Below are 13,891 nucleotides of genomic sequence, written 5' to 3'. Positions count from 1 at the left end.
GCAATCAACACGAATGTCACTGACCCACTTTTACAAATATGGTTACCCCAGAGAACAAACCAGACGACGTCACTATTGACCATGACCTCACCGTTCCCTATCCGATGACGTCGCCTACCAACGGTCGGATAATGGCCTGTCATCAAGCAATATGAGGGCATTATCAAGTTACAGTGGCCTGCTCATTTCTGATAACATGCGGGCGGTTTAATGATAATTCTATCCATTTTAGCTATAATAGCCATCAAACAAAGTATGGTGTTGAATACACTCAAACATGGTTAATATTTAAAATCATTATACTTTACACACATTGGAAGTTTACAGCATAGTAACTTCGGAGGCCAACATGAAGTGGGCAACCCTAAAGATAATGCTAAGGTTCACATGGTTTGATTCTGCAAAGTACGTCTCTATTATGACGTCAAGATATGACGTCCTTAAATAGTTGGATATAGAAAGGCACCAAATTTATATATTCATATATATTGCCAGGACCAGACATAACGCCAGATTTTAAGGAAACATTAATTTTATTATCCTGGCTGCTGGTAGTGGATGGGGTAGCAACTCAGCCGTATCATTGATCACACTCTCCCCATCTGATTGAGTGATCAATGTTAAAGTTGTACATGTTGTATTGAATATTAGATCCACTAACATAATCTTAATCCGTTTTACTCAATTGTCAATTTTCACATGTCATCAGCAGTCGCGTGAGAAAACTTAAATAACTTGCGACGGATGTGTATACAGTATTCAGCGTGGACCACTGATGTAAAATGTGCTTGACTGGATATTGGCCTGTGGTTAGAAGGAATATAAAAAATCCTACCTTTGACGTCATTGCATCATTCACAGTGAGGTCAGTCAATTGTGTGAGAAGTGAGTTGAAAGTTTGGCGAGTGTGGGTGCTTGTTTTATATTTTGAACTCTTTGAGTCATCACAGGAATTTTATGCTTAATTTGGATCTTTGGGACAACTGGGAATTCGACACATCCATTTCGACAGATCCGAGTATTAATGATGATGATTATAGAAGGAATTTGCAGGGAGCAGAAGATGATTTCGAGACAACCAGTAATCCGACACATGCAATTTCAACACAAGGTTCGACTATATATACTTTAAATATTGCAGTAACCACAAATCTGCAATTGTAACCCACAAGTGTACGTATAATTATCTTAAAATGACCACCAACAATGACTATGAAAGAAGCACTTTGCTCTGAATATTTGCTTCCGCAATGACATGGCTGTCAAAAATCAGCTGAATAAGAAGTGATTATTGTGATTTGAAACCTCTGACTGCCCATTCAAAATTCAAAATTTCATCGTGGAATCTTGCTTTTAACCATAGAAACAAGTCAAATTGCCATTAAATTTGATATTACACACAGGAGGAAATTGGTGATGGATCTTTATCATCATCATCATCATCATCATCATGTTCACAATCATCGATGAATCTCCAGGATCTTGATGATGATCGCCACGTCTAGCCTTGAGCAGACTAATGAGCCAGGGTCCAACCACTGCTGTTATAGACAGCAACAGCTGTCCCTGTGTCCTGTTCAACACCTGGAAGGTGGTCCTGCTATCTATGGCAGCACAACATGCTTGTAGAATACCATTTCATTTGTATCCCAGGTCCACCCTGTTTATGATTCATCTTCACCATTCCCATGCAGGTTTCCCCAAAGAAAAAAAACCATTTCCACTTCACATCACTTTGATAGTCGGGCACCTGATATTTCAATTTTATCAATTAATTTGTATTAAAAGCCTAGACAAGTCTAGATGAAACAAAAAGCAAGTCCTTTTCTTATATGAGGTGAGGTGAAATGGGATCTAACATTGCGTTCAAGATTCTTGAATGCACTTCCGTTCAGATGCTCTACCATTAGACCACAGAGGCGGTCTCCTCGATATGAAAACAGCAGGGGAGCATAGGTTCTTTTGAAAAACGTAAATTACAATTATTTGGGCTTCATATACACAAGGCTATCCACCCCCTGTGATTAGATCCTAACAAGAGCAACCATCATGGCTGCAGGTAACATGCACGTCTATTCAAGTTACCTGTTGATCATCAGCAGTGAGGTTGTCTACTATGTACGGGGCGGTCGGGTAGCCTAGTGGTTAAAGAGTTCGCTCGTCACGCCGAAGACCCAGGTTCAAATCCCGACATGGGTACAATGTGTGAAGACCATTTCTGGTGGCCCCCGCCGTGATATTGCTGGAATATTGCTAAAAGCGGCGTAAAACCATACTCACTCACTCTACTATGTACATATTGATTTTCTACACATGGATGTCTTTTATATAACTATTTCATGTAGACAGTCAGTTGACATAGCAGAGCACAGACAATTCTAATTTTGATACATCTTGACTGTTACTTCACTGGCGATGTAGCTGAACAGTGATAGTTTTTTAACGCCAAATTTATCAATTATTCAGATATGCCATGGGAAAATAATCGTGCCTGGATCAGAAAAAACAGTGATTGATATCATGAACAATGACCATGCATGCAGAGCATGATGACACACAATCTAGATTATAAGTGAGCCAGCATTTTTCATGCCTATAACTTGCCATCTTTCAGCATTCGTTAGCTTTTTCCTCACCATGGCTGATTTTCAACCTCTATTGGAAGGGGAATCTCACACAGGAGCAAAATGCAGCCACGTGTATGAAACTTGAATTTCACTATTTATAGGGTAGGGGAACTGCAGCAACACGTGGTATCTGGACAAATTTGGGTTCATGAAACTATGGAAGCCTAATTCAGTCATACATCATCATATTTCATATTTCTGATTCCCACACGTGAAATCAAGAGACTATGAATATGGTGGCGCTTAACTTTTGTGCATGTGTATATTATTCACCATTTCTTACGTACAGGGGATAAGAAATATTTTGTGTTTTTTCATTTCATCTAATAGGAAAACAGTCTCATAAATCAACTAAAAAGGATATATTAGACATTGAGGTGTTTGCACATAGCCTCAGGGCATAAAATGAATTTAATCATTAATTATTCAAAAAGGAAACAGCTACTTCCTGGTAGATTTTGGTGGCTGGATATCATCAGACATCCTTGCTTTGCTAATCTATCACAGAGTGGTGGGGCAATTAAACCACAACTAAATATATATTTCACGTTCTGATTGTGGCTTTTTCAGCAAAATACAGTCGTATTCTTACTAATTCTAGGATGCTGGTTTCAATGTACTCACAGTTCTCATTGTCTAAATGATAAGATAATATAAAGTATTTTCTCTTTATTGGTTATGGTTATTTAAGTAAAACAGGATTTGTTTATTCTAATTATGGAATACATACTGACATTTATTGCAGAACTTGGGCTGACAACAGGCCTCCAAGAAAAATAAGAAAAGTAAAAATAAGATTAACACATAAAATCCATATGAAACATTTCGTCAGAATTTGAAGCAGGTTTATTTTTCCACTAAAATCCTTTATTCACCTATCTTAATAAACATTCAAACAATTGTAATGATTTGTTTACTGACACACTTATTTCAATAACAATCAATGATTGACAGTCACAATTTCTAAACAATAAACACTTTTTAAACATCAAACTGCATGACCAGACTATAGACCTTAAGGTGACATGTCATTAATTTCGTGGATGATTATGACTTAAACCAATGGGTGTAAAAAGCCACAAAAGAAAAAAAATAAACCATTATTTTTCTTCCTTCTTCTGTTCTTCAAACAAAACAAAAATATTAACTTACATCATGATCATGATGATATTTGATTAAATGCATTGTTAAAATGCGTTAATAAAATGCGGTCTCAGCAGTGGACAAAACCCAGCGACAGATGTGCCTTTCAATGTCAATAATATAAAAAAGCCAACAACATGTACACTTTAAACATTATTTGTATTTTTTCACACCAAACCAACCGAATCAAGCAACATTTTACCAAATAAAACTGATAAAATAATAAAAATAATGGCCAACACATTAATTTTATCCTAATTTTCATTTTCACTTACTGAAGGTAATTACTTAGCAAAATTCTATCAACTATAAAATATAACAGTGTGGTCTATGCACTATACATTTTGAAGTATTATATACATGCCATGAACTGACAGCTATACCACCTTCTTATTTTCTATTCTCACTAAATCGATCAAACCAAGCAATTTTTACCCCACAAAAATAATAAAATAACAAAAATATTGAACAACACATTAATTTATCCTAATTTTCATGTTGACTTACAGAAGGTAATTATTCAGCAAAATTCCATCAATTTTAAAATATAACAGTGTGGCCTAAGCACTATACATTGTTAATTATTACATACATGCATTGAAGTGACCGTTATACCACCCTCGTACACTCCAGATTCAACAATCCTATAAACAATGACTGATTAACCAAACAGACAGCTTGACATGAAAATCGTGGAAATTCCTCTCAATAACTAGCACAACTGATATGGCACATTATACATGCCATAAGGTTGTACACTTACACCACCCTCATAATCCCATATTTAAACAGAAAACCATGTGCTAGCACCTGGAAAATTGCTTGGATTATTAAAGCCATTAATCAATTTATGGGAGTGACATCCATAAATATTCCTGAAACATTCACAGCTGTCTGAATAAAACAAACAACGACCCTAGTGGGATATTGTCATTTTCCTATCCACATGTCGTCCGACTTAATAATATGCAGATGAGCAAGCAGGGAAGCAGCCAGAGGAATTGTAATATAAAAGAACAAAGTCTATCCTTCATTACCTGCTGGGTTATAGTCAATCTATCAGGCAGTGTAATTACATGGGCAACAGGTGCTCTGAGCATTCAGAAGGGTTGATACGGTGAGAGTGGAATTTTCTGGAAGAGATTGAGTCTGATCGATGTTATGTCGCTTTGAGAGTATTTCAGTTAAACGCTAGTAAGGAAAGCTTGACGGTAGGGAATAAGGCAAATCTTCTGGCTTCCGTTCCACAAAGCGATCTTAGCGCTCAACTATTGTAAGCCCATGTTATAGCATGGGAGTTACGATGACCTTAGTGCTAAGACAGCTTTGTGGAACAAGGCCCTGGAACATGTTCAACAAAGCGATCTTAGCACTAAGTTGGTCGTAACTCCCACACATCATCATAGGCTTACGATCAACTAAGAACTAAGATAGCTTGGTGGAACAAGGCCCTGGAACCTGTTCAACAAAGCGATCTTAGCGCTACGTTGGTCGTAACTCCCATAGATCATCATAGGCTTACGATCAGCGTAGAACTAAGATCGCTTTGTGGAACAAAGCCCTGGAAGCTGTTCAACAACGCGATCTTAGGGCTAAGTTGGTCGTACCTCCCATACTTCATCATAGGCTTATGATCAAGATCGCTTTGTGGAACAAGGCCCTGGAAGCTGTTCAACAACGCGTTCTTAGAGCTAAGTTGGTCGTAACTCCAATACTTCATCATAGGCTTACGATCAAGATCGCTTTGTGGAACAAGGCCCTGGCTGAAGACGTTTACCAGATTGCTGCAATATCTGGTCACAAGCATGGGTAAGATGCTGACAGACCAAGGATATAATTAAGGAGAATTATTTGAATCAATGATCAGCAGATCATGGCATGGCTAAGGGAGGCAACTGAGTACAAAGAATAGTGAATCCTTAAATCACTGGTCCACGTGTTCCCCCTTTTTAAGGACGAGTGTACCCATGAAGAGACTGGACAGTAAATGACACAGCAGGACAACATAGGGAAGAAAATAAGGTCAGCCCTTTGACTTTTCAGTAAGAAAAGCACCATTTATCAGTTTTGATATAATTCATGCTTCCAGACAGTTTCATACACGTTATTAAATCCCTACAAACAATCTATTTTAACTACCAACCCTATGTTTTGGGAACATAATCGGAAACTCAGAGAGTAAGAACGAGATCTACAAAAACTCCAAAGAGAAAAAGACCCTTGACACTGTGTCTGCGTCTGCCAATGATCTGCAATAGATTTTGTTTCATGCAGCATTTCAGGTGTTTGTGAGACATCCAATATGGCTGTCACGTCTGCAACAGCTGGGTAAATCTGTATACAGGATACAGTACAGGCAGACAATTCTACCAAGCCTAAACTAATCAATATTTTCAATTTACTGTGACTGACAATAAACTTGAACAGAAAACAATTTATCTGAAACATCTCAACATAGCGGTTTCGATTTACCAACAGAACAAAGGGCAATAAACAGGATGCAGTGAAAGCAATTGAAAGGATATCCTGCTGATGTGAATTCTGACTGTAACAAAATTAACTCTAATGGTTTAAGCCAGGTACTTTGTCAATTCATTTGTGTGTCCTTGGGACTTACAGCAATTATGTTGGGGGTCCTAGAAATGTATATGGGGGCTCTTAATTATCACTACCAACAACAAATCTAAAAAGATGTATTAGTAAAGTTTTTTGTTTATTTAAGGTGGGATTTCCTTGTTTGAACTGAAACATCGTGACTGAGGGTAACCAAATTGTCACACTCCCTTTGACCTGTTCACACTGCAACTGGATAAGTTTAACTTATGGAAACACCGATACCTTTTAAGCTTCCATAGCCCCACAGTTCATATTATCTGCATTAATTCTCAGTTTTTAAAGAAGAATTAATAAACCCTTTATCAATCCTGTAATGTTTATTTGACTTTTGAAAAGCATGAATATTCCTCAGTCATGAATAAAAATATTTATAATAACATCTTTCAAAATCTTGAGCATGTTAATTTTGAGATTGCCTCTCAGAGTGTTTGTCTACATAAATAAACAAATGATCACATTAAGTCATACACTGTAGTCTGTCATACAGACCCTGCAGCAAATATATCCAGTTCAGCCCATTCAAGTCTAGAACAGATGGCAAGTCTAGATTACTGCAGTTTCAGGTATATTGTATTAAGCCAACTCAACATCTCTTTTTCCCTGTAAAACATTTTCATTTCAAAAACCAGATGTCAGTCAGTCTACGTCAGTGATGACCCAGTTCTTTGTTGAGTATAACATATGGTTGCAGCACGTATCAAGTGTATATACACGTACTGGTATTTCAATAAGTCATTTTAAAAAAATATGACTGAGAACTTCCCTCCCTCCCATTTAAAACTGAATATAGCAAAGTGAGATTTCCACTGTGAAAACTTTACAGATTTAAACAAGGAGCCCAAACCCCCGAAAGAGATATTTAAAAATAAAATTGATTTTCTCTTTTATATGCTATGTTTCTTCATAATACTGGAAGTGAACCATTGGTCAAGTTTAATATTTTTGAAAGGTTTAACGATACAATTCAGGAATGTGATGAATGCTGATTGGGCATAATTCACCATATGTCTCCTTTCATCATGAGATGCAAAGGATAATTTTTCAAGATAATATGTAACACTTTTTCATCATATTAAGGCATAACACAATTAAATTCTCCAGCCCAAGTACCATGTAGGCATTATTCCAATGCTACTCACGAGAGAAAATAAAGTGACCTCTGCAATGTATAGACATAGTACACCAGTATTAGGATATTGTAACACGCTACAGACACAGATGCGCATACACTGCAATGCAGTTGACATGACGTCACAGTAAGCGAGTAGCGCAAAATCTCAAGATGTAACTGAAATACATTACACGCTATTACTAGTATTAGCATGATTAGTCATTACTTCATGTTTTCTGTCTAAAATTCTAAGTAGTCAAGGAACCATCGGATTTCACAATTTTATCAGGTAAAATAATGGTTTCACAGTAATTTTGACTATCCAATTGTCTGTACAGCCACCTCAATGACAAACGATCAGTAGAGGGGCCAAGGTTTTCTGATTCTTCACACAGAAAAACTTAAAGGGTGGGCAATTGGTAGACCAAGCATGTTTGGATGAAGAAATTCAAAATCCACTTTGTCTGCTTACTCAAATATATATCAACATTATCAATTTAGTCTTTGATCATATTGAAAAGCATCAAGTGAGTGAGTGAGTGAGTGAGTGAGTATTATATTACGTCGCTTTTAGCAATATTCCAGCAATAACAAGGCAGGGGACACCACAAATGGGCTTCACACGCTGCACCCATGTGGGGAATCAAACCCGGGTCTTTGGCGTGACAAGCGAACACTTTAACCACTAGGCTACCCCACCACCCGGAAAAGCATTAAGAAGTTAGAAGTATATGAACACATGAATCTTTTTAAGGATAACGATTTCTTTGTTGTTTGTAACAACAATTCAGGGCTACTCTTTGGCCCTACATCAGATGAATGATGAAGAGGCAAGATGAATTTTAGTAGCCCTGAAACGTCAAAGAAGTTGTTATCCATAAAACGTTTCATGTCTTCATACTGTTCATGATCAATCTAGCAAATAATACTTCATGAGTCATTCCACCATATGGCACTCCTTGCACCATTTATACCTCGACTGGAAAATGGCATCGTTTGATAAATAGGAATAAATGCACATATAACTAAACCATACATGTATATTTCCTGATAATATACACACATACATTACTCCCCAAATCATATATATATATATATATATACACAAGTATGATCCAATTGCAGAAGAGAGTGCTCAATACAAAGTAGAGCATACATACAGATTTGAATACACTTTCCTTATATCATTTTGCAACTCTGAGTTTCACGCACCCATGGTATTGCGAACGATCATCAGGCATAATGAAACATGGTTCTTAGTTTGACCCTTTGTTTTTATATATATATATATAAGTTGCTTAACCCTGATTTGAAAGATACTATTGCTGTCTGAACAGTGTCCTAGAACAAAGCATTCTGATTATCTTACTGTAAAACAGACAACATATAAATGCTTGGTATGACAAAAAGACATGTTGAGCAATAATTGATGATTCATTAAAACTGACATTTGAAAGCTGCTGTAAAACTAAGCAATCATTGATGTTCTCGTTATATCTGACATTTTGCTGCCGCCTCGTATACATGGTGAGATGTGGTGAAATTAGGTGTAATGTTGTGTTCAAGATTATTGCGACGCACTTATATTGCGATGTGCATGCGCGTCTGTTGCTGCTTGAACTAGACTGGACATGTAGTGCTAGTCGACGGAGATACCATACCACAGTTTAACATGGACACCCCACTCAGACCAAGTATACTGACTCCAAGCCGACATGTCCTTGTTTTATCCCCTTAATGTCAAGCGCCAGGCTGGGTAACCATGGCAACAGGAACCACCTTTTAATGTCTTTTGGTATGATGTGGCCATGGAACGAATGACTGGCCGAATGCTCTCTGGGCACACACTATAGCCACTAAACCACTGAGGTGACACATGGTGGTATACATGGTGTATTACAATATGACCATTCATTATTGTATGGACTTCGAATAGAGGTGTAACCATATGGTGGGGTCGTGATACAATACGTATCCTGATACTTTGGATTTGATACGATGTATATCCTGATACAGTGAGTGAGTGAGTGAGTATGGTTTTACGCCGCTTTTAGCAATATTCCAGCAATATCACGGCGGGGGACACCAGAAATGAGCTTCACACATTGTACCCATATCGGGAATCGAACCCGGGTCTTCGGCGTGACGAGTGAACGCTTTAACCACTAGGCTACCCGACTGCCCCTCCTGATACAGTACTTTTACCATGGTTACTGTTATTATTCACATGCTTTTACACCAATATAACTTGTAATGAAATGTATCACATGTATAGCAGCAGCACAGAGGTTGTAAATCGTTGAATTGTATTGTGGGCCTTGTACTGGGATACAATACTGTATTGTTGTATCATTACACCACTTCCAACAGGGGCGGAGGGGTAGCCTTGTGGTTAAAGCGTTTGCTCATCACGCCAAAGGCCCGGGGTCAACTCCCAACATGGGTACAATGTGTAAAGCCCATTTCTGGAGTCCCCAACCATGATATTGCTGGAATATTGCTGAGTGCGGCGTAAAACCATACTCACTCACTCAATAAATTCAACAAATTCCCAACTCTATTGTGTCTCAATAAACAATGATAAAAGACAAATAAACCACAGTTTGTTTGTTTGTTGTTTAACGCTGCACTCAGCAATATTCCAGCTATACGAAGGTGGTCTGTAAATGATTGAGTCTGGACCAGACAATCCAGCGATTGACATCATGGGCATCGATCCATGCAATCCATGCATCAAGCAAGTCAGCAAGCCTGACCACCCGATCCTGTTAGTCGCCTCTTACGACAAGCATAGTCGCCTTTTACAGCAAGGATGGGTTGCTGACCTATTCTATCCCAGGTCTTCACTGGCCCAAATAACAACTACCTCCCCAACAAAGTATCACAGCACTGAACACAGAGGAACAGAATGTTAACATTCCAATTCCCATTTTACCTTGTTTTCAATTAATCAACCAGTTTAATCAAAATAAGAGAATGTATAATGCTATTCAAGATGTTCCTTAATTAATGTATTCACATGACTGATAATAAAAACAACGTACAAGACCCAGGTCAAGCGAAGACAGACAACCTACCGTATTCAACGTAATAAGCACCCAGGTTGCACTCAAAATTAGAAATAGGGGGCTCTTATTAGAATATGATTTTGGTGAAAGAGTTCAAAGATCGTAAATTTTGTGGTTTATGCTGACAGCCTGAAATGATACAAAATAAAAGTCTGTGCGTATTATACATGACAGATATATTTTTCCGTAGTTAAGGTGCATATAACACACAAGTGCATATTATACATGAATAAATAAGTCTTGTGTACATTTATAAATCGGAAGGGTGCTAATTGGGATTGTTCACTTGCCAATATATTAGCAAATATCACTGTGGGCACTTATTAGAGCGGGGAGCTTATTAAGTCGAATACGGTATATGAGTCATTGCAGGCAATGAAATTAGCACAAGGCTGACCAATTTGGCTTATGTTAAACATGGTAAATGGTTAGTAGAGCTTCAAACATTTTGGGGATATCAATACTTATATTATATGCATATGTTTTGATTATTCATGCTCGTAGACGTGCTTGATTAATTTCCATCTCTGCATCTATATAGTCAAGGGAGCACACTCCTCTCAACAACATATCGCAAGTCCTCCTTCCATGGTGGTGATAAGTATATTGATTTATCATCTGAAGCCAGTCTAGATTCCTTCCTAAGCATGCATAATTATTTATCTACCATCATGTGACCATTGCCAACCTGCCTACATTATTTTATAAAAACAACAACATGTGCCTCGATATTCTTGATTTTGTCAGTGTTACGCTTTGCAAACATTGTGTTGTTTTTTACTTTTGATTTACCATATTAACATGATCAAGTGCCCCGCTTCAATTAGCACCCCTTCTTCAGCTACTACACAAATCTGTCAGTACCAAGGACTAAGCTCTAAATTTTGCAGGACAGTCCATAGCTTGTGATAGGGGTGAGATGAGTGAGTGAGTATGGTTTTACACTGCTTTTAGCAATATTCCAGCAATATCACGGCGGGGGACACCAGAAATGGGCTTCACACATTGTACCCATGTCGGGAATCGAACCCAGGTCTTTGGCGTGACGAGGGAATGCTTTAACCACTAGGATACCTGACCGCCCAGGGGTGAGATGATACACCCCAGCAATTTTGTCAGTCAAATATTGCAAAATGTGTTGCAATTACTTTTTCAAGTTCACCACTTAAGTAGACGATAAGAACATGTGTCCACAGCTAGATTTTCCTTTTGAACTTGCTCTGAAATATTTACACTCAAGAAGTCTCCACTCGATCTGACGTAAAATATGTGTATCACAATACGTATCGTATCATGATCTATGTATCGTGATACACATCATATCGTGACCTTGCTTTATCGTTTTACCCCAAGTATATGACAGAAAAAACAGCAGTGTACATGGGGGTATGTAACTGTGTGTAAACTATTACAGTGAATATGGTAAGTGCCTCTTACTGGCTGTGGTAACTAAAACATTCACTAAGTCTTTCAGATAAGAAAAGCTAATCTATTCAGCGAGCTGCCAAAGCGGACATGCTGTACGTGTATCAGACAAGATTTGTTTTAGAAACGTAAATGTTATGTTTGGTACTTATCAATATCTTGCAACAAAGTTCAACTTTCCTTCCAGCTTGATAATTTTCATGAACCACTTGAACATGTTAAGTAAACAAGATAAGCGCATGACTACAATATTTCTACATAAACAGTATTTGATATATCAGGAACCGGTATCAAATTTTGAAATATATTGCAGCATTATCATGACTATCCCTCGTAAAGTATAGCTTGAAAGTATCGATGTAGTGACAATATTCAGAAGCTGTTGAGACAGCAATAACACATGAGCACCAGCTGTTGGTCATGTTTAATGTTTTTGAAAGTTGTGGGTCGAATTTGCTTAACAGTGAGTGAGTGTGTTCTATCATACAAAAAGCTGATTAATTTTAAGGTATTAAAGTGTGTACCAAAACTTGAGTGGGGCTCAGATTAAATTGAAAATCATTATGAGAGCAGAAACATATGTGGTCAGTATGAGGTGAATATCCAAATTTTCAGTTTTTGTTTCCCATATATCACCATACCAAATGTCTTATCATGGGCAGGAATATACGGTGGCCCATACCCGCCACTGGTAAGATCATTTTCACTGTAAGCCTCTATATTTTGCCAGATACTCCTAGTTTTAATTGCTCATCGTCCAGCTGATACCTACTTTAGAATCAAAGTTCAATCTTATGGATACAATCTCCAACCTGTCAATTGCCAGGACACTGATCTGGAAGTAATTCTGGTCGCACGTGGTAGGCCAATTTGAAACGAAAAGTATCTGACAAAATATAGAGGCATACAGTGAAAAATGATCTCACCAGTTGCGGGTAGATGGGCCACCGTAAGAATACACATCAACATCTTTATATTTCATTTACGTTTGGACCCATGCGGCTGTTAACATGGTTACAGTGAAGGCAATTTCCAAAGAAAAATTAAAAATGTTATATATTTTATGACCATTTATGATGACATGTTGCGGTATGAAATTTGGATTTGACTGACTATACTATGTAAACAGAGGAACTCGATATTGATAGGTAAATAAAAATATATCCCCTATATATAGTCTCTACGTCTATATAGGGGGTAAAGTTTTATTCACTGAAAATAACGAGTTCCTGTGTATGTTCACTATGATGATGCACATGACTAGAGAAGTCAGAAAGCGTCAACATCAACGTCTCACCTTCGTCAACATCGATTGTGGATGTCGCAGTGTTGGTGCTCGTGAGGAAAAGCGCTAGTACCAGTGTTCCGACCTGTCGTCCACGTGTGCTCCAAGTGCTGACACCAGTTTCTGGAAACATCGTCCTGTTAGATGTGTACACCCAAGTTTAGAACTGAAACAACTTGCGTTTCCTGAGTGATACGACTTTTCGTACACGCTCACAACAAGCCAACTGGTAGAATCACACGTTCAGGATGTCGCATCCCTTCCTGTTGATAGTTTCTTCACAAAGCACGACATGGGATCCACGTGACGCGTGTCGACAACATATGTAGGGCTAATCTACGCGAAGCCTATCCGCTGAACGAAATAATTCTTGCCCCGATCGATATAAACACTTTTCCAATGTCAATGTCGCCGCGCATGCGTATTGCAATCTAACGTGTTACACCTCAAAAAAGAGGGTTTAGACAGCTGGCTGCCCCCGTTGGAGTTTGTGAACAGCTTGCATCCCTGTCTATTGATTATGTAACATTCATTTACCGGTTATCTGGTTATGTCGACATTGGTTGTGGTTCAGTTGATAAGACAATGATGAGTACAAAAAATTAGTTATAAACCT

At 38.0% G+C, this 13,891-nt stretch overlaps 1 protein-coding gene across 1 annotated transcript in view; it reads right to left on the bottom strand.

Moving 5' to 3' along the window:
* The window catches only part of LOC139454435 (acid phosphatase type 7-like), a 40,085-nt gene extending 26,418 nt beyond the window's left edge, over nt 1-13,667 (bottom strand). The window contains exon 1 of the mRNA XM_071236136.1: nt 13,288-13,667. Within this exon, the coding sequence (XP_071092237.1) occupies nt 13,288-13,408 (121 nt within the window). The 5' untranslated portion in view covers nt 13,409-13,667. The remainder of the gene's footprint in view (nt 1-13,287) is intronic.
* Nucleotides 13,668-13,891: the final 224 nt, after the last annotated feature.

This window comes from Haliotis cracherodii, unplaced genomic scaffold (assembly GCF_022045235.1).
Source record: "Haliotis cracherodii isolate W230 unplaced genomic scaffold, xgHalCrac1.p SCAF_10, whole genome shotgun sequence".
Classification (NCBI taxonomy): Eukaryota; Metazoa; Mollusca; class Gastropoda; order Lepetellida; family Haliotidae; genus Haliotis; species Haliotis cracherodii.
Note: the sequence above shows the minus strand (reverse complement) of the source record. Positions and strands in the feature narration are given on the sequence as shown.